The sequence below is a fragment of the Theropithecus gelada genome, chromosome 2, assembly GCF_003255815.1.
Source record: "Theropithecus gelada isolate Dixy chromosome 2, Tgel_1.0, whole genome shotgun sequence".
NCBI classification, from domain to species: Eukaryota; Metazoa; Chordata; class Mammalia; order Primates; family Cercopithecidae; genus Theropithecus; species Theropithecus gelada.
The window spans coordinates 186,546,831-186,573,061 of NC_037669.1; the positions used below are offsets into that span (position 1 = coordinate 186,546,831).

The 26,231-nt window shown below is 40.4% G+C and overlaps 1 protein-coding gene across 2 annotated transcripts in view; it reads right to left on the reverse strand.

Annotated features, from left to right (window-relative positions):
• The window catches only part of P3H2 (prolyl 3-hydroxylase 2), a 169,751-nt gene extending 143,771 nt beyond the window's left edge, over nucleotides 1–25,980 (reverse strand). Inside the window, exon 1 of one of the 2 annotated variants that reach the window (XM_025377565.1) lies at nucleotides 25,751–25,980. Coding sequence is in view for 1 of the 2 variants with exons in the window: in XM_025377564.1 (XP_025233349.1) it covers nucleotides 23,836–24,306 (471 nt within the window). In the remaining variant the exon portion in view is untranslated. Of the gene's footprint in view, nucleotides 1–23,835; nucleotides 24,693–25,750 lie in introns of those variants that run through there. The other variant, XM_025377564.1, reaches the window with a different exon arrangement.
• Between the last annotated feature and the right edge of the window lie 251 nt (nucleotides 25,981–26,231).

Genomic DNA, 26,231 nt, shown 5'->3' on the forward strand with positions numbered 1-26,231 from the left:
GAGTGGGGTGAATTGCTAAATTATAATCTCTTCAGCTTAGAAATACCACCTATCAGAAAAGATAAAGACAGCATCATGAAAAGACAACTTTTTATGAAGAGATAAAAGCAGCATCATGAGAGATGAGAGCCTTGAAAGAAATTTATTAGTTTGTAGTTCTGTGTCTACAAAGAACTTCAAATCTGAACAGGCAGCAACTGTGACATTTTGGCAAGAGCACTGGCCTTGGAGTCAGGAAACTTCTCTACTGAGCCATAGTCCTGTCACACTCTCAGCGTCTGACTGGACAAGTCCCTAAACCTCCGATTTCTCATAGGGCTCTCGTGAGGAAGGGAAGATGTGTGTGATGAAGTTTCAGAGCATGAATTTCAGAGCATGATGCAAACATGAGAGGTGATTATCTTCCTTCTCACTGTAATTGTCACCATTCAAAAGCAAGGAGAATCAATGTAAAACTGAGTGCTGGAACATACCATGCAAGCACTGACTCTCACAGATGTGCTGCATTACTTAAAGTAAAACAAACAATCAAAAAAACTGCTATGATTTTCCCAATACTGATTCTTCCCATATATTTGAAAATCAGAAATAATGTTGCTGGTGTCTCCTGTATAGTTCAATAAAGAAGTCAATAAGAGACTGACTTATACCTACAAACAAACAAACAAACAATGGACTAAAAAATAAAACAAAACAAAACTTATGATTATACCTGCTATGACATGAAAAACCATGAGGCCCCCACATACTATGCTCTGGGGCCAATTCAGACCTCCCTCACAGGTACATATTCCCCTTCTTTCTTTCTGCCTCAGGTATCATATCTACAAAGTCTTACTTGAAAATCTAATTTTTATTGTTGTTGGATTACCCACAACAATAAAATTGTTTTATTGTTGTTGGATTGCTACAAAATCTTTGGGAGTGGATATTATCATAAGAATTCAAAACAAGAAGCTGCAAATATTCTAACCATTGGCCTTATCAAACCATTCCTACTGGAAGTGTTGTTTTAAGCAGCAGCTTCCATCCCCCACTCACACCCCCCCAGGCTAAAGGCATGCATGAGTCTGGAATGTATTAAAGGAGGTCAGAAGCCTTAAACATTTCAAGGCCCCCCAAAAGCCCTTACATATGCTCTCTGTGTCTGCACTATCCATGTCTGATTTATGTAAGCGCAATAGCATTTGAAAAAATACTTTAGGTCACATTAAGCTTTGTGGCTAGTATGGGTATTGTCATTGTTAAAGTAAAAATAAGCCATTAGTGTGGTGAAAAATAAAAAAGAAACATTTTATTAATAAGGTAAAAGTAATTTTAAAAAAATGAAACAATTTTAAGCTATGCAAATTCTCATATAAATGAGAAATAACTTTACAATCGTGTAAAATGTATGCATTACATTTGTATACATCACATTTGTATAAAACTTGAACATTTCAAAATACTTTCCTTAGTCCTTACTGCAAACTTGTTCCATAATCAATATTAGTAGCCCCCATTTTACAGAAAGAGAAACTAAGTTTCCAAAAAAATTTGTGACTTTTGCAGGGATCTGTGGAATCGCTATTATTGTTTTATAATCAGAGTGTGTACAATTTAGGTTAAATGACAATAGGTTAATCTCATGCTACAAAATTGAAAATTAAGAGATGAGGTCTGAAAGTGACAACAGTCATAATTTTCCTTAGTTGATACAAATGAGACAGGATAATAGATGATAGCCCATTAGAAAAATGATAATGATAACACCAATAACAATTATTATTTACTAGTGCTTACTATAAGCTGTTAGTATTCTAAGTGCCTAACTTGTATTCACTAATGAAATTCTCGCAATGCCACTGTCATTTACCCCTCCTTTCCGGATGAGAAAACAGAGGCAAAAGAGACTTCAAGTAACTTGTCCCAAATCAAAAAACAGTGTTTCATTTATTTCTCTAGATCAGTGTTTCTCAAAATATATTGATCATTCATAATTTATTACATGGACCACCAACAGTTTCAGACTTAAAAATGATTTGGTTTAGGCATATTCCACAGAATTAATATGCAAGTTTAATTATGATTTTCTTAGCAATCCCATTATATTCTTAATAATTATGACATTCTTAAGGTCCTACAAGCTCTTCACTGGATTCTCCCAGGCGTTTTCTGTCACATACCACTTAGTTGTCAAGGTTTATTTAATCTTGCTTACTTAATATTGTTGATACAATGTTGTTTACTTTTATTACGTTTGCAGTTTTAGTGCCATTGCTATATTTTGCTGTGGCTCTGCCTTTTTTTTAAGAAAAAGTGTTCTTTCATGATTTACTGAAGCCTAATAGTAGATATAAAAATAATAACAAATACTAGATCTAAAGGTAATTTAACTAATAAAAACATTTTGTAACATTTCACTTCTTGCAGCAAAAATACTTACATTAAACATTATTGCCAGGAAGCTTGTAAAAAATGCCTCAACATGAACAACAAATTATGAGTGGAAAGAAGAATACACTTCTGGCAAAATTTCATCTTCAAATGGCGTTGTAGAATATCACATAATATAATATAATATAATACACACAATGAGGAAAGACAATTACTACCACATGTTTAGATACAACAGATATTGCTTTATAGTTGGACAAACCATGACAGAAGAATTACATTTGGACAACCGGTATATATGCCAGGTATATATGGGGAATAACTTCTTTTTTCTTCATCACTAAAGCTTTATATTTTTATAAAGGTTTTATCAGCAAAAACTTCTTGTTTCTTTATCACATAGCAAGAAAGATTCTGTTTCTCTGGTTTAATTCACAATATTGTGTAAATTGGAAGATGGATGTGTTGAACCAAGGTTGGTTTCAATAAAGAGTGATACAGAACTGACTTTTTTTGTGCAGCAAAAAAGCACATTTCTAATAAGAAGTCTTACCTGAATGACAATCCATAAACTGCTTTACTCATAGAAAAAAGTTGGTATTAACAATATGTATCTTCATCTTTTTTAGCATTATGGAAAATAAGGAAAATTGTGAAGAAAGTTGAACATTAACCATTGATTTATATCATTTCAGAGCAGAGTCTGCAGAACTGTGTGGCAGGTACAATACTTTAACGCTAAAGTTAAGAGGAAGAGGTACTGAGGCTAATTGTAGAATTGAGTGATGAAACTAAAATATTTCTTCAGAACCCTGACACTGCTATGAAAGGCCACTTTTGGCTGGGTGCGGTGGCTCATGCCTGTAATCCCAGCACTCTGGGAGGCCGAGGTGGGTGGATAACCTGAGGTCAGGAGTTCGAGACCGGCCAGCCCAACATGGCGAAACTCCATCTCTACTAAAAATACAAAAATTAGCCAGGCGTGGTGGTGGGCACTTGTAATCCCAGCTACTTGGGAGGCTGAGGCAGGAGAATTGCTTGAACCGGGTAGGCAGAGGTTGCAGCGAGCCGGGATCATGCCATGGCACTCCAGCCTGGGCGACAAAAGCAAAACCCCGTCCCCGCTCCCTCCACCAACACACACACACACAAAATCACTTCCATGATTGCATAGGGCTTGCCAAGGTCACTTTTCTCTGCAATATATTCAATATTCTATATTTGCTAAGCTTATTATCTTAATGTTTAAATGTCACAGTTTTTGGTATTGAGGATAAGATACTAGGATTTATTAAGATTAAAATGAGGAATGAACAACTGCTGATAGCTTCATAGTTTAGTAGCATGTAATAAATTTTTTTATCAGAGGAAATATTCTGCCAAATATTAAGATATATTGAAGCTGGCAGAGACTTCCAAGATTATACATTACAATCACCTCAGTTTATAAAAGAAGACACTGAGGCCAAGAAAAGGTTAACTATCATAAAGCCCTACAGAGTTAGCGACATAATTAAAACTAGAGCCACACTTTCTAAATTCCTTCCTCTAACACAGTTTCCGAGATATTCCACCCAATTTCATGCTATTATTCTCAAACTGACCTATGAAGTTGGTATCATCATGAGAGATCTGTCTTTACAAAACTCTGATCAAGGGCAGAAAATGGTATTTTTGAAGTGTGTAAGTACAGGCATACCTCTTTTGATTGTGCTTCATTTTACCACACTTTCCAGATACTGTTTTCCACAAATTGAAGGCTTGTGGCAACCTTGCATCAGGCCTCTGGATAACTTGTTGCGGCTTCCACATTAACACTTGCCGCTTCATCTTGCACTTTCATGTTATGACCACGGCTTCTTTTTTTAGACCTCATGACCCAACTTCTGCTTGCTTCACACTGTTTTTCTGCAGCTTCCTCAGCTCTCGCAGCCTTCCCTGAATTAAAGAGAGTTCGACTCTTGCCCTGAATTAGGCTTTGGTTTTAAGGAATGTTGTGGCTGATTGGATTTTCTATCCAGACCACTAAAGCTTTCTCCATATCAGCAATAAGGCTGTTTCACTTTCTTATCGTTCCTGTGTTCACCGGAGCAGCATTTTTAATTTCCTTCAATCGCTTTGAAGGCGAGCCTTTCAGCGCCACTTTGCCATCAGCATGAGCTCACCCCATGTCTCCATGTTACATTGTGGTCATTCTCACAATATTTTAAGCTTTTTCAGAGTTATCATTACTGGTATGATGATCTGTGATAACTGATCTTTGATGTTACTATTGTAATTGGTTTAGGCCCCACAAACCATGCCTATATAAGACGGCAAACTTAATAGAAAAGTGTTGTGTGTGTTCTGACGGCTTCATCAACTCACCATTCACCTGTCTCTCTCCCTCTCCTCAGGCCTCCCTATTCCCTGAGACACAACAATACTGAAATTAGGCCAATGAGTAATCCCACAATGGCTCTAAGGGTTCTAGTTAAGTGAAGAGTCACATGTCTCTCACTTTAAATTAAAAACTAAAAATGATTAAGTTTACTGAGGAAGACAGGTCAAAAGCCAACACAGAATAAAAGCTAGGTTTCTTGCATCAGTTCACCAAATTGTGAATGCAAAAAAAAAAAAAAAAAGCGATAGAAGGAAATTAAAAATGCTGCTACGGTGAACACAGGAACGATAAGAAAGTGAAACAGCCTTATTGCTGATATGGAGAAAGCTTTAGTGGTCTGGATAGAAAATCCAATCAGCCACAACATTCCTTAAAACCAAAGCCTAATTCAGGGCAAGAGTCGAACTCTCTTCAATTCAGGGAAGGCTGAGAGAGCTGAGGAAGCTGCAGAAAAACAGTGTGAAGCAAGCAGAAGTTGGGTCATGAGGTCTAAAAAAAGAAGCCGTGGTCATAACATGAAAGTGCAAGATGAAGCGGCAAGTGTTAATGTGGAAGCCGCAACAAGTTATCCAGAAGATCTAGCTAAAATAATTAATAAAAGTGGCTGCACTAAACAACACATTTTCATTGTAGATAAAACATCTTCTTGGAAGAAGACGTCACATAGGACTTTCTTAGCTAGAGAAAAATAAGTTAAATACCGATGTTAAAGCTTCAAAGGATAGACTGGCTCTCCTGTTAGAGCTAATCCAGCTGGTGACTTTAACTTGAACCAATGTTCATTTACCATCCCCCAAATCCCAGGGCCCTTAAGAATTATGCTAAATCTACTATGCTTGTGCTCTATAAACAGAATAACGAAGACTGGATGACAGCATATCTGTTTACAGTATGGTTTACTGAGTATTTTAAACCCACTGTTATCTGCTCAGAATAAAAGGTTCCTTTCAAAATATTACGGCTAATTGACAATGCTCCTAGTCACCCAAGCGCTCTGATGGAGACGAACAAAGAGATTAATGTTGTTTTCATGCTTACCAACATAACATCCATTCAGCAGCCTGCAATAGAGGAGTAACTTTGATTTTCAAGTCTTATTATTATTTAAGAAATATACTTTGTAAGGTTATGACTGCAATAGACAGTGATTCCTCTGGTGGATCTGGGCAAAGTAAACTGAAAACTTTCTGGAAAGGATTTACCATTCTAGATGTCATTAATAGCATTCGTGATTCATAAGGAGAAGGTCAAAATACCAACATTAACAGAAGTTTGGAAGAAGTTGATTCCAACTCTCATGGATGATTTCGAGGAATTCAAGATTTCAGTGGAGAAAGGAATGGAAGTGTGGTAGAAATAGCAAGAGAACTAAAATAAGAAGTGGAGCCTGAAGATGTTAGTTAATTACTGAAATCTTATAGTAAAACTCGAACAGATAAAAAGTTGCTTCTTAAGGATGAGCAGAAAAAGTGGTTTATTGATGTGGAAACTACTCCTGGTGAAGATGCAGTGAACACTGCTGAAATGACAACAAAAGATTTAGAATATTATGTAAGGTTAGTTGATAAACCAGCGGCAGGGTTTGAGAGAATTGACCACTTTGGAAAGAAGTTTACTGTGAGTAAAATGCTACCAAACAGCATAGTATGTTACAGAGACAGTGCTCATAAAAGGAAGAGTTAATTAATGGGACAAACTTTGTTTTTTTGTTTTCGTTTTTGTTTTAAATGCCATTGTCACTCCAGCTTACAGTAACCACCAACCTGATCAGTCACCAGCCACCAACACAGAGATAAGACTGTCCACCAGCAAAAAGACTGTATCTTGCTGAAGGCTCAGATAATTTTTAGCAATAAAGTATTTTTTAAAATTAAGGTATGTACATTGTTTTTTAGACATAATATTATTGCATACTTAATAGACTAAATTATAATGTCAACATAAATTTTATATGCACTGGGAAACCAAAAAATAAAAATTGTGAGGCTTGCTTTATTGCAATGGTCTGGAACCAAACCTGCAATATTTCTGAGGTATGCTAGTTTTCGAAATAGCTATGTGTAAAAGCATATGGACAAACCTATGTCCTAGGAGAACTGACAATTCAAATTCAACAAGCATGCATTTCCATCACATCCAAGACTCAAATAGTACTATCAGTCATATGTAAATGTTTAGGTCAAAGATTCACACATAATGATCTGGAATTTAGGAGGTACTGATCATAAGACTATCACACTTAATCTGGAACAATGGGTTACAGGAAAAAAATCATTACTTAGAAACTTTTTTTCCTATTCCAAACTCTGAGTAAATTGGTTTTCCATAAATAACACATTAGGGAAACCTTTGCTAACTATCCTATTGGGAAAGTGGACCAGGACAATCGAATCTGTATTTATTTATGAAGAATTAAATCACAGTGTCCTAGAGGAGCCTCATCTACGGACACATAAACAAGGGAAAGGGCAGGCTGGTGGCAAGGCTGAAAGAGCTCTGGGACTTCTCCGTACTTCTAAGGCAGAGGTAGGAAAGAACCCTCAACAACTTGACATGAACTATAGCACAATCCAGTTCACCTACTCACGGTTGATTTAGTGGTGGTGACAAAGTTGACTTAGAGATTTTTACTCAACATTAGAAAGGTTTTTCAGTAGCCTTTTATTCTTTTTATAGATGAAGTCTTACTCTGTCACCGAGGTTGGGGTGCAGTGGTGCAATCTCGGCTCACTGCAACCTCCGCCTCCCAGGTTCAACTGATTCTCGTGCCTCAGCCTCCCAGTTAGCTGGGATTACAGGTGCCTACCACCATGTCTGGCTAATTTTTGCATTTTTAGTAGAGATGAGGTTTCACTGTGTTGACCAGGCTGGTCTTGAACTCATGACCTCAAGTTATCTGCCAGCCTCAGCTTTCCAAAGTGCTGGGATTGCAGGGGTGAGCCACTGCACCCCACCTTCAGTAGTTTTTTGTGGTAAAGTATTGGTAACAAAACTCTGCTGGAGATCTGAAATCATATCCATTCCAAATTATATTCATCATCATCATCATTCAAAGATTGTTTAGAAACCATGCTCTCTCTAGCCAAAGGATTAGACATAGCAGAACAGAAATATTTATAATAATATCTATTCTACTCCAGCCAAACAGCATGGGGCAAAAACCATGGCTCAATTCACCTTTATGTCAGCTGGTCCAAGAGACAGCATGGACTTTCACCCATTCCCCTCCACTCCAGTGGTGGTACCAGGGCACTCCTCCTCTCCCAACTAGAGAGTGAGGGAAGAACTTCAAAGAGGAGGGAGCTGGATAAAGGGATTCTTTAAATTAATTATCTTAAAACATTTAATATTTTAATACCCTTTAAATTTCTTTAACAGTATAAAAGTTTGAGAAATGAACTACAGTGTAGTACATCACCAGGTTTAAAGATTGGCCTCTGGACAGCACATACAGGAAGCAAATCAGAATAGGATTGCAAAGCCTCTATAAATGAACTTGCTTTTACTTAGTATATCACGATGTATTTGCTCAAAGAAGCATATCTACTTTCAATTCCTAAGCATGGCTGTCCCGATCAGTTGCAATAAATTTAACTTAAAACCCCCAGCGGTACTATGTAACCACAACTAAATCCATCTCAGATGTCATCTCATGGAGACATGAGTCAAAAATCAGAGGACTGATGTCAATCACGCATGTGGATATTATTGCTGCTAAATATCGCATGCACGCGTGTTCTGGCATGTGCATTTTAGGGCCTTGGTACTGTTTTTTCCTCTTTTCTTTTTTGCATTATGTAATTATTTATAGGGAGTAGGCTGGTAACCATGGCCTAAAATACATTAACTTGAATTCAAAAGCAAGATAGAAAACTGTATGACTTTTTCAATGGAAAAGACTTTAATGATCCCTTCTGTGGGTACAAGACAAAGTTTCACTTCACAAAATCATGGAGTCTTACAGACTTTGGATTGGAAAATATTTTCAATCTCACTATTTTCAACATCACTCTGGTGCTTGCACCTTAAATACAACCTCTACATTAGGTGTTTGTTTGACTCATGTTTGAACACCTTCTAGGACTTCCTATTAGATCTCAGAATAGCTCTTAGTGTTATGAAAGTCTTTCATATTTGAGCCAAGATCTTGTTTTCCGTAATTTCTGTTACTTGGTCCTAACACTTCCATTCTTCAGTGCCATAAAGATCAGGAATAATCGCCTCAAATGATAATCTTTTTTGAACCTCCAAAAGGAGATTTTTTTTCTTGTTGCTTGTCTTTTCTTCATTAGCTTACTCATCCTCTATATCAGCTGTTTCTCATATATGGTTTGAGTCTTTTATCTATCTTCTTTGTCTTTCTTGAACATGGCCTAATTTATTCTGTCCTCTTAAAGTACCATTGTGTAACTCCTTTTCAAGTTTTACTTTAAAGTGATTCACTGCCCCAAGTTGAGGACCAGCATTAGATACACTGGAAGTCATTCCTTTCCTGTAACCTTTTAAACTATTTTATGTCTATTGCATTTTATATTCCATTATTTTATAATCTCATCAATGTTCTGTTTCCACAGGTAGACTGTTGGCTTGCTGTACCAGTCCACTAAAGCATTTTAGCATCTCACGCTGGCAGATGCAGAAGAGCTCTTATTAAGCAACTGGCCCAATGCTGCCCTAGTCCAAATGCAAACCCCAAGGACTAGAGAAAGCTATTTATGACACAACTGGGTGGAGAGCCTAAATTGCTTGATTCCTAGACTAGTAACCCTCTACTTTTTGTGAGCTGCTCTCCCATTTACCTGACTGCTAAACAAAAAGCAGTTTCATTTCGGTGTCTATGATGAAGAAATGTTTGTTTATTCTCAAACTTAAGTCATCTCCCATGGGTACAAGAAATCAGGGTAGGAAGGAGGCTTAAAGAGGTTTAAAATTCCCAAGACGTGTCTGTGGGAAGAGATTTTATCTATTAATATGAAACAGAGAAGATGTGGAATGTGTTTGAACAGAGTCCATTTAAAAAAAAAATACAAAGAAGAGGACACAATCTCAAGGAAACTGAAATCAGAGAATGGGAGAATTTAGTGGGGAAGAAAGAAAAGAACATTTCTTAACATAGCAAACACACAGCCTCGAATTTCCATTAAGAGGACGATTTTTATTTTATCTTGATGGTGAAGAGGCTGGTAAGTCTGTGCTACAATGCACAGAGTGTTGAACGTGAAGCCAGTTACTGAGACTGAATGGGTCAAGTGCCTGTTTTATGTGTCCCCTAGTGTTCTGTACCTGTTATAGATGTAATTATTTTCTCCACATATCATGATATATTTGCCTCAATATTCTTTTGCCCTTCATCTTCTCTTAGAAATTCACCCCACCTGCCTAGAAGCTATGAGGCAAGGAACAACCTTTTTTTTTTTTTTTTTTTTTTAACTTCTCACAAGTACCTTGTAAAATAGGTGTGATTATCGCCATTTTCCTGATAGAAAATTCTGATTCATGTAGACAAGTTTCATACAGTATCAGACAACTGATATAAGTCAGAACTTTTTTTGACTATGTATCTGTTTGATGTCAAAACTCAGGCTATGGGAAGTGGATGACAACTCAGGATTTGTGATCAGAAAAATCTGGATTCAGATTCTGATTCTGTTGCTAGCAGTATAATCTCAGACACATTATTTAATCTTTCGGGCTTCAGTATCCCTATTGAAAAATGAAGAATATACTAGAGTTTGTATCTTGCGATTGTTGAAAGAACTTGATGAGAAAATTTACAGAAAGCTTTTAGCATAATGCCAGGTACATAGTAATAGTCAATAATATCCGTTATCACTAATAACTATAGTCATAAAAAATAACTGCCTTCAAAAATAAGATCAAGTGTTTGATTTCAGTGACTTTTTAAGTCTGTTAAAGGAAATGTCATTTTGCCATTTCAGGTTTCTTTATAATCTGTTTGTAAACAAAGTGCATCAAGAAGATAATATAATATGGTCTTCAAAGGCTAACAATTTTTTCTATATGAATATTTAGTCTGATTCTTTCTGTACATACACAAACCATTTTTTGTTATTAGTTTGATGACTTTCTTGAAATATATTTAGATGATAGATGATAGATAGATAGATAGATAGATAGATAGATAGATAGATAGACATTTATACCTATTGAGGTAAAAAATAATTCGCCAAGTTATTTTGATAAAGTAGGGAGATTCCTTGACCTGTGTTTCAGCTGTGTGGAGCAATAGAAGATTTTCTTCTTGTTGTGCTTTCATAGCATTTTTGTTTGAATAATCCAGTCTATGAGTAGAGATTTTAATTTCTCCATTTTCTCACTCTCAATTTTTATGTATCCTATCCCTCATAAATGACTTTCACAGATATTTCCTCCTTTTGTCCTTTCATCAACCCTATGAGTTGGGTAATTTTTATTATTTATCTTTTCACCGAGATAGAAATTGAGACACAAAGAGGGTGAACAATCTGGAGAACTGTAAAAGGGAAGGTGGAGCTTCACCTAGAATTTCAAAGGAACCTGAAATGGCAAAATGACATTTCCCTTATCAAACTTAAAAAATCTTTAAAGCTACAATTCACTTACATTTAGCTTTGAGGTAATAGATTTTATAACTATTAGTAAAATTCCCTAAAAGGCATTGTTTCATACCTTACTATACATATATTTCTTTCAAGCCTCAGAATAGTACAGATTCTTTTACAAGCTATGATTAGTCAAATTTATTCTTTCTTTTTTTTTTTTTTTTTTTTGAGGCGGAGTCTCGCTCTGTCGCCCAGGCTGGAGTGCAGTGGCCGGATCTCGGCTCACTGCAAGCTCCGCCTCCCGGATTTACGCCATTCTCCTGCCTCAGCCTCCTGAGTAGCTGGGACTACAGGCGCCCGCCACCTCGCCCGGCTAGTTTTTTGTATTTTTTAGTAGAGACGGGGTTTCACTGTGTTAGCCAGGATGGTCTCGATCTCCTGACCTCGTGATCCGCCCGTCTCGGCCTCCCAAAGTGCTGGGATTACAGGCTTGAGCCACCGCGCCCGGCCAGTCAAATTTATTCTTAAAACTGCCTGTACTATTGATTAAATTAATTCTCCAAATTTTTCACTGTCTCTGTTTCCAATAGTATTTTTTGTTTTTTATCCCCTGTTTTCTATCTAAGTATTAAAAATTACCAGTATTTTATTTTTACTTATTTATTTTTTTTTGGAGACGGGGTTCCCACTATACTACACAGGCTGGTCTTGAACTCCTTTACTCAATCAATCTTCCTGCCTCTACCTCCCAAAGTGTTGGGATTACAGGCATGAGGCATTGAGCACAGCCTAAAAATTACCAGTATTTTTTAAATGGCAGGTTTCACACACTATAATTTTTTTTTTCTTTTTTGAGACAGGGTCTTGCTCTGTTACCCTGGCTAGAGTGCAGTGGTGCAATCATGGCTCACTGCAGCCTCAAACTCCTGGGCTCAAGTGATCCTCCCACCTCAGCCTCCCAAAGCACTGAGATTACTGGTGTGAGTCACTATGTCCAGCCTGTAAATCTTTAATTTTTCTTTCCCATATTTAATTTCACTGTTTTGATACAAAACGTCTCTGAATTGACACTACATAATCACATAGGAGTGCTTCTGTTTATTACGTTAATCAATATTATAGCTATATACACATTTGTTTTTTTCAGTGGACTGTGACTTACTTGGAGATAGGAGGAGTGTCTTACTCATCTTCATATCTCCAGGGCCTTAAAAAAGAAGGTTACATCTAAAAGGCCTCAGTACTTTTTTTAACTGCTGATAGAGAAAAGAGTTCAATTTAGTGAAAACTAATAGCTAGCATTCTTTATTTGGGATCTTTCTCTTTCGTTTGTTTTTGTTTTTTTAGAGGAGAATTATATCATTTGGTAAACATTCAGTGTTGTGCATGTGCAATCTCTAGCCGGAGGAATTATTTCCTTCTTTTTTTTTTTTGAGACAGAGTCTCGCTCTGTCACCCAGGCTGGAGTGCAGTGGTGTGATCTCGGCTCATTGCAAGCTCTGCCTCCTGGGTTCACACCATTCTCCTGCTTCAGTCTCCCATGTAGCTGGGACTACAGGCATCCGCCACCATGGCCAGCTATTTTTTTTTTTTTTTTGTATTTTTAGTAGAGACGGGGTTTCACCATGTTAGCCAGGATGGTCTCGATCTCCTGACCTCGTGATCCGCCCGTCTCGGCCTCCCAAAGTGCTGGGATTACAGGCCTGAGCCACAGCGCCCGGCCTACTTCCTTCTCTTTCCTGAAGAAGCTGATTAACTCTGCTGTTCTGCACTTCAGCAAGGCAGAAGTGTCTCAACGGAATATGGCCTTACAACAATAGAGAGTGGAAGAAAGACAAACATCTGTTCCCCAACTATTAATTTTACAACAGAGGCAGATATTAGAGTGGGAAACATCCTAGTTTTCTTTAGTGAGACTCTTTTCATGCCTGAAACCTTTGGACTTCAATCTGATTGCTCTTGGCGTTCCTTTGCTTCATTTTGTTCATTATCTCTTCATCCTTCTTCCTCTCTTTCTATATCACTCTTTGGCTCCCTCCTTCCCTCCCTCTCTCTTTTTCTCTCTAATATTTTTTTCTTTTACCTGACCTCCTCTTATTTCCCCCACTTCGCAGTCTTCTGTGAGTTGGCATTTTTGTTTTGTGACAAGCTGCTTCCTAAGAATATATGTGACACAGAGCTAACCCAAAGAAAACTTACAGGTTGCAGTGGATTATTTATAAATAATTGGGTTTGGGAACTTTACAAGTTGAATAAGAAATATAGTCATTCTGGAGTTTGAAAGTCAAAACTAAGATGTGTTAGTTTGTACTGTTAAAGCAACCTGTCTCATCATGTTAGGACAATAAGTAGAGAAAGCTATCTGATCTTTTCTATAAGCGGAGCTACTGCAGCTACGGAGAACTAGATACGGGATATGAGCCCAGCGCTTTGCATCTTGAAGACAGAAGTTCTATTTCCAATAGATTTCTCCTCTAAAAGTTATCTAGCTGCAGCCAAACTTTTAAAATAAACATTATAATTCATCAGTGGGCAAACTGTCATCTAGTATAATCCAGTATAAATTGTCCTCATCTAACTATCTAACCTTGATGTCCAGTCTTTTTTTTTTTTTTTTTTTTTTTTTTTTTTGAGGCAGGGTCTCGCTCTATTGCCTAGGCTGGAATGCAGTGGTGTGATCTCGGCTCACTGCAGCCTCTGCCTCCCAGGTTCAAGCAATTCTCCCTCCTCAGTCACCCGAGTAGCTGGGATTACAGGCATGCCACCACACTCGGCTAATTTTTGTATTTTTAGTAGAGTCGGGGTTTCACCATGTTGGCCAGGTCTGTCCCGGTCTCCTGACTTCAGGTGATCCACCCAACTCAGCCTCCCAAAGTGCTGGGATTACAGGCATGAACCACCACACCTGGGCCAGTCATCTTAAATATGGCTAAATGTTAAAATCAGTGTTTTTCTATCTAGGGTGATTTTGACCTCCAAGTGACATTTTGCAATATATGGAGACATTTTTTGTTATCACAGCTTGGAGAGGGGTGGAATGTGTTACTACTGATATAACACGTAAAGGCCAAGAATGTTGCTGGCCATCCTAAAATGCACAGGACAGCTTGACACAACAAAGAATTATTCATCGCAGAATATCAATCAGCCCAGGTTGAGAAACCCAGACTGAAATGCTTATTGACCTGAAAACCTGCAAACCCCACTGTTTAACTGAGCCCTTGGTAATCCTATAGAAACAATGATTGACTGTGAAAGTCTCTGTCCCTGGTGGCATTTATAAATAGCATGTATTAGAATCAAATGCTGATTGTTGATCCTGGATTTCATATAAAAATATTATTTTAAAGTAGCACATGCTTCAGTGGAGAAATAATTTGTATGGTCTACTGGATTAGTCTTTGATACCATAATTTGAGCTCATTTTTAAAAAAACAGCCGAATCTGGTTTTAAGGTAATTCTCTGTGCCTGGGGTCTTAATTGTGTGTCAGTTTCTCTATGCAAATCTATTGATTTTGGCAGACTTACAAATTTGGCATTCAGGCAAGAAGAATATGTCAAAATTGGCTCAAATTTCCTGTGCTTCCAGATTTGTTAACAGTTTCTTTGTTTTGTATTCATTTATTTTATTACACATTTTGCTTTTATACATTCCTTTCCAGGGTTCCAGTAAATTAAACTGCAATTCCCAGAAGTTTTCTGCTATGTGCACAAAAACGGAATCTAATATTTGTAGATAATGAATTCCAGCAGGATCATTCTGATAGCTCTGCACTTCTAGAAATTCTGACGTTTTGGATCTCCCCCTTTCTGGCTCCTATCCCTCTACTTCCCTTCCAAAGAAGATCCTTTGCCTCATTCATTTTCATTAAGCTAACTGGGAAACAGCATTGACTCACGTTCTTGTTTCTGAGTTTTTCCCAGAAGTAGGCAGAACAGTAGTGCAAGAAATACCATTGCATAAGAAGATTGTGGCTTTTACCTCAGGGTCTCTTTCATTTAGCAAATAATGCAAGTGGCACGCTGTGTGTTTCGTTTTAACTTCGTTAAGCTTGTGTTTTCACAGTGGACCTTACAAATAGTGGTCAATGGCAATTTCACAGAAATGGAAGTCAGGGTTCTTGGATTCTAGTCCTGGTCCTTCTCTTACGGTGCTGTAAAATTTGGGCCACTGAGTTCTCTTTTGGCCTTTATTTTCCATCTGTAAAATGGATGCCTGGAATACTAATGTTCCATTAATGTGGCAGGGTGCAGCTGCAGAAAGATAGGGTGGTAAAGGGTGGGGAGAAAGAATGCCTTTAAAAAAATCCATCAGCGGGGCTCTATTTTAATATACTTTATATAGAAATGACACTGTAGCTTTCATCTGTGTATCCAAAACCCCAATCTAGAAACTAGCATTGGCCCCTCTAGAATAAAAGATTTTAAACATCACTTCCTCCATGAAACTAGTTTCTGGTCTTCCTATTACTCACTTAAATGTGACTCCTTCTTTCTTATGAACTTTCAAAGACAGAGAAAATTTTGTAAAGAATCCCATGCATCTAATTTACCTGATGCATGAATTCTTGCCATAAACAATATTCTTGACAGCCTCAATGTCAGAATCACAGACCTGAAGGAACCTAAATAATTAAGCTGGTCCAGCCACTTCAATTCACAGGAATTCATAGAAGATGCTCAGAGAGAGAAAAGTGAAACTTGTTGAAATCGTTAATGTACCTAGGGTTAAGTCACTTGATCATTAATGGAATAATGGAGAGTGCAATAAAAATAATCCTATAACTTGTATTATGGTTGACAATTTTCCCCATGGGTCTCATGTTATAATTATGGGCCACTTGAAATCCTCTATATTAGAAGTGAGCTCATTAATGGGAGGAACCCTATTCTAGTGTGGATCTTACAACTAGTGGTCAATGGCAATGTCACAGGGGTTGGAGGGTGTCTGGGTTCCTGGATTCTAATCCTGGATCTTCCATTTGATTGCATTTACTTTGATCAACTCAATTCTCTTTTGAGCTTTATTTTCCCATCCATAAAATGAAATGGTTGGAGTACTTATGTTTCATGACTATGGCAGGGGGGCAGTGGTAGAAAGATAGAGAGTTGGTGGGGAACATCTTCCTCCAACCCATACCCAGGTCTTGCACAACACACATGAGGGTAAGTGACATAAAAACAGTATCAAAAAGTAGATACCTATGACTGTTTATCAGATTAAATAAGAGGCTCAATGACTGGAAACCTGACCTTAGGTCTACCAACATTTTCTCTTTCCCCATTTTCTCCTCTGCTGTCTTCTTTTCAGATGTGCGTTCATTGTGTAGACCACTAAGAGGACAATGCAGGGGGAGGGCCAAGGAAAAACCGGGAAATAACTAGAGGTAACAATATAGTACAGTAGAACAGAAAGGAGTATGGTCAAGAGAAGTAGCTTCGTTCAACAACAGTCTGCAGTCCTCTTCAGTACTAAAACCAGCAAAACAGACACACAACACTAGGAATGCCACTCAGAAGGCTGACACCAAATTATTTTTTTTTAAAGATATGTGTAGGCCATTTGGCAAATGATGACAAGGTCTGGTGGAAAATACTCTGCTAGAAAATCAGACAGCAGGAAAGGAGGGATGAAGAAAAATACAGAAAAAGAATTATAGAAGAAAGATGAATGGAAAAAAAAAAAGACAGGAGAAATTATTTTTCCTAACGAGAGACGCAACGTTTTCCACCGGACAACTGTGACTCTTGGCTGAATAACTTATGTATCATGTGAATGAAAGTGCAGGGTGGAGGGGGCAGTCCAGGAACATGTGACTTACGTCCACTTTGTCTCTGAAGGCAATGGGTTTACTGCAGGTCTCAAGTGCACCACTGAGTCACCAGACCACCCCTCAAGGAGGTAGCCATGACTGTTACATAGAGGCTGGAAAGAGCAGGAGACTGAAGTCAGAAAACCTACATTCTGGACCAAGCTCCATTTGCTGGCCCTTCTTGATTTGTTGTGGAATCTACGAGGCCAGTGTCATCATCTGTTAAGTGACAGGGATAGATTTTTTCATGATCTTTGAGGGCCTTTCAAGCTATAGCATTTTTATAATTTTAATAACTACCACTTCCACCCTTGTTAGATTACGTTTCTTGAACAAAATCGATATCCTTCCCTCCCTCACTTCTACGTCACTGCCCCAAAGCGGTTATTTGACTTGAAGATGTTCCTTTGGAGTCTTTTCCAGCTCTAAAATCTGTGACTCTAAGAAATCCACAGTTTACGTAATTCCTTAGCAATACAAAAGAACAGTCATTATGTCAAATCCAGTAAGTTTTCATTTTAGGTGAACCTATCCATCTTTCAAAATGTATCAAGTCTCACCTATGAGGAAGTTGACATTTTATCAAGCATTTCCAAGAGAATTTCACAGTTACCCCTTTGGAGTTTATAAATGAGCAGATGATATTAGTAACAGAATCCATTTGACTCTAAGAGACGAGGTCTATGAAGAAAGGGAGAGAGCAGTTTATTAATTTCCTTTGTTAAAGGCTAGGAAGGAATCCCTGATTAACCAAGCTGATTAACCATGGGAAAATATTTGCAAGCAGTTGCTGCCCTCATTTAATTACTTACTTTTTTTTTTTTTTTTTTTTTTTTGTTGTGTCTCCCTCTGTCGCCCAGGCCAGAGTGCAGTGGCACAGTCTCGGCTCACTGCAAGCTCCGCCTCCTGGGTTCACGCCATTCTCCTGCCTCAGTCTCCCGAGCAGCTGGGACTACAGGCGCCCGCCACCACGCCCGGCTAATTTTTTGTATTTTTAGTAGAGACAGAGTTTCACCGTGTTAGCCAGGATGGTCTCGATCTCCTGACCTCAAGATCCGCCCGCCTCGGCCTCCCAGTGTACTGGGATTACAGGCGTGAGTCACCGGGCCCAGCCTCATCTAATTAAATTTTAAGCCTCTGTGGCACCTATCACTTGTAAGGGCAATGGATGACTGGTAAGGAGCTGACCAGGCTTTCAAATATGGGACAATCCCTATGAGGAACAATTGTGATTCTAATTCCTTAGCGCACAGGACCTAAAAACTAGCCAGACCAACAATCTCTCAGGTTTTCTTCCTAAGGAGTGAGACATAAAGATAGTGACCTGTACATTTTGACGATTTAAGCACAAAAAAGTGTTCAGTTGTTAAAGAGAGGGGAGAAACGCTTCATCTTTTGAGGAAATAACCATTAGAGAAATTTCATAACAGCTATTTCAAGAAGCTATGAAATCAACCTTCTATTTGAAATAATTTGCAGATAAAATATACATATTCTACAAATAGGTAAAAAAAATTTAAATATGAGATTCAGGAAAGCATTTTTATTCTAAACTAATAAGATCTATATGGTGCACTTGTCTGGGTTTTCAATTTCTTTTTAAGGCATTCGTTCTAGAAAGAGATAGCAGTTGATGAAACAGAGTAAGAGTCAGGAAGTTCCTAGAGTTTACTTTTTTTTCCCCTAGGAACCACTCATCAAATAGATTATGGTCCAGATAAGGGAAGTTTCAAGAGGACTCTAGAACCAAAACAGAATTGCCTAATGTAATTGTGTCTTTATTTTCCCCCTTCCTTTGAATCCTAATCAAATAGATTATGATCAAGATACAGGAGGTTTCAAGAGAGGACTCTAGGACCAAAACATGATTGCCCAATGTAATTGTGTCTGTATTTTTCCCCTTCCTTTCAATCCTAAGAAGAAAAACGAAGGTCAAATGGAACAAAGCAACAATCCAGAAACAAAAGAAGCAGGCGTAAGCTTGTTTTGAGTAGAAAAAATGAATAAATAAACAGCACTAGTTTTTTTTCTCTTTTCTTTTCTTTCTTTTCTTAAATGGCTGGGAAAAGTGGGAGAAAAAAAACAGACCATGTCAAACCATTCTTGATTATAAAGGACACAGATAAGAAAGAAAAATATCCCTCATGATTGTTTAAATTCCAGAATTGTATATGAAACAAGTACAATATGTCAAGGGTATTTTGAAGTACAGTTTTAAGTAATAAGAACTAAAGAGGAAAAAGGGCTGTGGGAAAGGGGGTGAAAGTTTGCAACATTAGCCGAACTGTAAGTAGAAAACAGTGAGAAGTCAGGGAGTCAACGGTCCTGTAACGTTCTCTCCCAACTGACCAGCCCGGAAGCCAAACAACTAAAGTGAGAAAACCTCCTGCCACTGTGCAGAAATCTTCCTCAACAACATTTCATATGCATGGAACCAAGTTATTATTCATTCAACAAACGTACACTGAACGTCTACTGCTACCATCCCCTGCTTTAGGTATTTGGAGGGAAGATGGTTGCTGATGACCCAGCTCGGACCTATTGAGCCTTTATCTCTAATTTTAAATCACATTTTAATGCCTCTGATGATTAATAATAATTACCCATTTAGTAATAATCCAAATCTGGGAACCTCTGCTTTAGGAGATGCAAGAATTACTAAGACAATTCTTGATTTCAAGAAGCTCACATAAGTGATAGCAAAATTATCAGTTTTTCCAAAATGAGGTTAAAAATGAAAAATGACAGAAGAGGAACAAATTTGTTGCTGTGGGAATTCAGAAAAGGGAGAAATGATGTACTTTTGGGAGTTGTAGATGGAGTGAAGGAAGAACTCACAGAAATAGGTGCGTTCCTTAGGATGTTATGATTTGAACATGTAGAAAAGGAGGAGGAAAGGTCTGTTATTTAAACTAATAATAAGAATAAACATGTCTCCAATGGTTACTGAGAATCAGGACCTATTCTGGGTGCTTTATACCACTCATCTCTTACACTTAACCTAAAACAGGAAGGTAGGTCCCATTATTTCCCCATTTTGCAGATAGGAGACCTACAGCTGAAAAATCTGATGTAATTTGCTGACAGTCACACAGATAGAGATTGGGAACACTAAAAATGAATCCCATATCTATCCTATTCTAAAGCCTCTACACCTCCCAAGAAAGACTAAACAAGGCCAAGAGATGCAGAAGTGTCAGGCATAAGACAAAGCACTCATTGTTACCTTTGGCTGGAGGGTGGCAGAGTTGGGGAAGATAGGGCTGGGAAGGTTGAGAGGGAGCCAGGCTGTGGATGTTATGGTAAACTGTTTGAGCTTTATATGGTAGCAAGAGGAAAGTCACCGAAGGTTTCTGAGCAGAGAATGCAATGATAAAAGCTATATCTTACATCTTAGGCTATGAATCATGGGTTATATCTAACAATCTTAAATGATAAAAATCAAAAGTTTGAAGAGTCTCACCCCACCTTTAAACAAAAAGTATGGCTAGGAGCCAGGTGAAACTATTGCCTCATAGCTGTCTAGGCAAATTCCCAACATGCCAGGCCTTGAGAAAATTCAACAGAGCAAGGCTTATGAAAGATACAGTGAGTATCTGTTACCCTGCAAGACAAGGACATACTCATCCCTGGAGCTGTCCAAATCTGGCATAAGGATAGCCCTGGGGTATGCAGCATTCTCTGGGCCCTGATGTGAACCCACAGGCCGGTGGGCACAGGAAAGCTATGGGAATCAGTTTTGGAAGAATCCAGACTCCTGACTCCCAGCCCTGTGCTCATTTCAACAAATCATTTGGTATGCCACTAAATATGTGACACTGAGCAAACCTCTTTACCTTTCTGTTCAACATTTAGAAACATCCCTTTCCTCATCTGTGAACCAAGAAATTGAACTCTGGGTCTCAGATTTCATGATCCTTCATCCTTCTTCCCCTCCAACATACCAGCGCGAATAACCTGCTTTCATCGGAGGCCCACTCAGCAGGATTTGGGGGAGAAGCAGCATCTCCTGAGAGCTTCTATAGTTGGAAAATCTCTTAGCTGAGAATAATTGTACTTTCTTAGCTTTATGAAGCATTCCAGTCCTCCCTCACTGAATTTGATCTGGTCCAGGGTTATCCTTTAAAGTGCAAACTGGATCACTGATGTCAAAAGCAATTCAGCAATACAGGGCACTAGGACCATATCCAGTCACATGCAGGGAGTTCCTCATCCTAACGTCGGGGAATTAATGCCCTAGAATCCAGACCTGTCAGAGCTCAAGGATATTCTTTTATTATTTGAGAGAGGTTTTTTTTTTCAGTCTCAAAAGATGGTGTGTGTGCAAATTCATAAGTGAAATTCCAAGGAAGTCAAGAAAAGGCTAAAATTGTGGAGTTCTTGGGGGCTGGGGGAGGGGGGTGCAGGAGGGGAGAAAAACCGTGATGCATTTTTAGATATTCACAAACTCCAAGTTTCAAAAATGAATTTCCAAAGGGATAAAAATGTTTTCTTCCTAAGAGATTATCAATTATGTAGATCCAAGAAACTGCCAGAGAAGAGAAGTAAGGGAGAAGATGCAAGACTTGTTCTGCTCTCAGAAATATTGCTGGTAGAACTGAAATGAACACATGAAGCCACACACCTTTGAAAGAACGTCTTAAACTTCATTAATTCATCGGACAACATCCAGTAATTCACTTACAGAGTGTGACTTGTTCCTGTAATCAATTCACCACAAAAATCTGAGGTATGTTAAACCTATGGCTTCACCTTCTTTGACCTCCAACCAGGGAACGGGAGGGGAAATGACTGACAAATGCTGACATTAGCAGTGAAGCAAGCAGAATCCCAGAACCAGGGAAACCCACATATTGAGAGTTACCTCATGGTTATTTATTTTTAGAGGACTGACCATGAATATGTATTCTTTCTCCACATATGAGAAAGGAAAATATGTCCAAAATTTGTGACAGAATTAACAGCAGGACTGCTAACCTCACGTCGGAGACTCCTGCGAGGAGCAAGCTACAGGGACCACCCATGTCCTTCTCTGGGAACTAGCTTATGATAACGTCACTGTCAGACACTCAAGGACCCCTCTCTGCCTGGTGTTGACTGATTTCTGTGAGACCACCAGAAACTGTGTAAATCACTTAGAAGAAATCAGAGTTATACTGCATATATGTCTCAGCAATCAGGAGGTACAAGCAAGTAGAAGACAAGCCCTGGAAAGGATTCAGGCTTTCTCCTCATTTCTTGCCCAAGATACTAGTCCAGTGAACTCCAACACCTTAGCCACAATACACAGGAGGTTAAGATTTATACTGAGTTGAAATTTCATGCACTCCACCAACAGTTGCCAATCTGAGAGACCCCTACCACATATGAGGGCAGAGATTTTGTGGGATGAGCTGCAAAAGGCATTTGGATATTTGAACATGGTATGTACTTTCATCTCCTTAGATATGCAGCCTGGTCTGGCTGTGCTCACGCCTGTAATCCCAGCACTATGGGAGGCCGAGATGGGTGGATCACCTGAGGTCAGGAGTTCGAGACCAGTCTGACCAACATGGGGAAACCCCGTCTCTACTAAAAATACACACACACACACACAAATTAGCCGGGTATGATGGTGCACACCTGTAATCCCAGCTACTCAGGAAGCTGAGGCAGGAGAATTGCTTGAGCCTGGGAGGCGGAGGTTGCAGTGAGCCAAGATTGCACCACTGCATTCCAGCCTGGGTGACAAGAGCAAAACTCCATCAAAAACAGAAAAGCAAAGCAAAGCAAAGCAGCCTGGTCCATTAGCTAGCATGACCAACCAACCCCAAAGCTTCCACTTTTCCAATAGTTGTAGAAGAGACTTTGAAATATTAACATAGAAAACCAGAAAGAGGGGTTAAGAGTGTCAATTGGAAGCAAAATTGGGTGAGTGGCAGTGGAGGCTGAAGAACTCATTCAAATTCCCTCTGCTGAAGCATCCAGAGAGATCTTCAAAGTTACGTATGTGAAAAATATGTCAGTATGCACACTATACCTCCTGTCACTAACTTTAGGTAAGATAGGTATATAAAAATAAAACTAGAAGGAGAGGACTGATGCCCAGTAACCCAGTCCAACGCCTACCACCAGAAAACGGAAGCCCTCTATCAAAGGAGAAAAAGTCAACACTTAGGATGGATACTTTGACTGAGACTGCCTCAAACAGCTTGGCCTCCTCCAAGCATACCTTCTCTTTAACCTTTGATCTTTACTTTTTTGTAGGTGAAGGGGAGAAGAGGGAGAAATTTGTTTTGGAACAGGTCTTTCAACTTCACTATTTTGAAGATTCTTTTAAACTTCAGAGAAAAGGTGCAGACTACAGTATAGGAAGGATGAGAGAGGAGACAGAAGAGAAATGGGAAGGGAGCAGGGAGAAGATAACTTGTACTAGATTCAGCTTTGTCAACGCCTCCTGAATTCGTGCTGAATGCGTACTTTAACCCTCACCTTATCAGGACAGTCCTCTTTTTGAGAGAGAAGTTGACGCTGAGAAAGAGAGAAAAAGACTTGTCCAAGTTAATCAATTGTTGCGTACAGAGACAGGGCCACCAGATATCTGGATTGACAAACTGAGACACATATTTAAGGACACTCAATTTGAAAGACGGAACAGAGATGACGGGGGCAGCAGGGAGGACTCAAGAGAGCATGTGAGAGCCGCAGGGTCTTTGGAGTGGAGGAGCGCTCTGTGGGTACCTTGATGTAGGCCCGCTGCAGGTAGTTGTAGGGCACTCTGCGCTGGAAGTCGCTGCGCACATCCTCGCTGACGCGGTGGCGGGATGCGGGGCCCCCGAGGCGCTGGGTCTCACAGCTGCGATAACAGCGCGCCCGCCCCAACAGGGAGCGGAAAAGGGGCAGCTCGGCTCCGGGGCCCTCGCCGAGGGGCGCGAGCGGGTGGCGCGCCGCGCAGTGGCGGGCACAGCGCGTGCGGATTTCCCGCAGGCGCCGGTGGCTGCGCAGCGCCGCTTCCAAGTCGCGCACCGCTTGCCGGTAGTCTCCGCTGTAGTAGGCGGCCGCGCCGCTGGCGTAGAGCAGGTCGAAAGGCTGCAGAGGCCCGGGCTCCAGCTCCAGCTCCCGGCGTGGGCTGTCCGGGGGGCCGCCCCACAGTGGCGGCGGCAGTAGCAGCGGCAGCAGCAGCAGCAGCGGCGCCCAGATGCGCTCCCGCATCCTCCGCCTCCGAGAGGCGCGGGACGGGTACGCTCAAGAGGGCTTCGGGGCACCTCCCGTCCGGGTCCCCTCTCCCACCTTCGCCCGGGGAAGCGCGCCGACCCCGCCGCGATCTGGCTACCCCGCGAGCCCCAGGTGACCGCCGGCGCTCCGCGTACGGAGAGGCGGAGGCCGTGCCTGGCCAGCCGCTCTTAAAGGGACGCCCACAGCTCACACGCTCCTCCTGCTGCCTGAGCCTCCGCGAGCCGCTCTCCCAGGCTCCCTGCGGCCGCGGCGGGGCTGCCGGGGGCGGCACACTCCAGCGCCAGCCAGAGAGCTAGCGCCGCTTGAGGCCAGCCGGGGCGAGGCGCTTTACACGAGGGTTCCCTTCTAGTTGCACAGTGGATAGTATTAGCCTTCTTTTTGGGAAATAAAGAAAATCCAGCTTAGCAAGTTAGGGCCTTCATCGTATTAGGGAATCTGCGTATGGCCTCGCAGTTTGCAGAGTGCTTCACCTTCTAACGAAGCCTGGAACGCCATTTCAGACTGAATGAAACCATAGATGCGATGGATACCTATGCAACAACCCCGCACATTCTGCACATGTATCCTGGAACTTAAAATTAAAAATTAATTAATTAATTAATTAATTAATAATAAAAGTCACAGAGGCCCTGTAGGCCCAGATGCGGAGGTTTGAGAAGTGATTTGCCCAAATGCATACAGCTGAGAAGCGGCAAAGGACGGACCCAACCCAGGCCCTTTAGAATCAAAGCTTACCGCTCCTTCTCTTGGGGAAGGCTCTCCCTTACCTTTTCATCCCACTTTGTGTGGATGTGTGTCCAGGCATTGGATCAGGGCGCCTGGCCAGGGGAAGAACAATATATAGCCTGCGTTTCCTGTGCAGGCGTGGTGTTATAGGGCCCAGAGAACCTTTGGAGGCAGGAGGAGCTGTACTCACATTCTGGCTCCGTCCGTTTACCAGCTGTGTGACCTTGGCAACTGAGGGCCTCAGTTTCCTCATCTGTTAAACAGCCAGACGCCTAACCGTGAAATGCTATTCAGAAATAAATTCTTGCTGTGGACCAGGTGCAGTGGCTTACCCCTGTAATCCCAATACTTTGGGAGGCCAAGGCGGGTGGATCACCTGAGGTCAGGAGTTCAAGACCAGCCTGGCCACCATGGCGAAACCCTCTCTCTACTAAAAATACAAAAATTAGTCGGGCGTGGTGGCGCATGCCTGCAGTCCCAGCTACTCAAGAGGCTGAGGCAGGAGAATTGCTTTAACCTCAGAGGTGAAGGTTGCAGTGAGCCAAGATTTTGCAGCCTGGGTGACAGAGTGAGACTCCGTCAGAAAAAAAAAAAAAAAAAGGAGAAGAGGGGAGGAGAGGGGACAGGACTGGAGAGGAGAGGGAAATTCTTATTGTAAGACTTGAACAAAGAGGCAATTTAGTATATCCCTTACCTTAAGGAATTAAGCAATGGGCATCAATCTAGGAATGGAAAAGCTGACAGAAATGGTTGCCAGATTCCAAATGACTAGCTGGAGGCTTCCTGTTCCTCCCCTTCTCCTCTATCACAAATACGTTTTTAGCCAAGGTGTTCCCCTCTTTCGTGTTCCTTCACACTCTCACAAGAGTATGTGTTGGAACCTGGATCCCAGCCTGCCTCCTGGAGGCATTTCTGCGGTCTTCTCGTACCTGTGAGAATCTCAGCAGTCTTTCAGTGCCTGCAATGGTGAGCAGAGGGACAGGCAACGGGAAAAAGACCCACGAAAGTATCTAGTTGCTGTGATTTTTCCGAAGAAGACTTTTGTGTGGAATCACCACTATGCTGAGGGGCTTGCCAGAGAGTCATGCTCATTCCTTCATTCATTTTGTTAGGTTTGACCACTCAGGCCATGAACAGCCTGGCTATGTAATTCCAAGAGACACTGATAATCATGC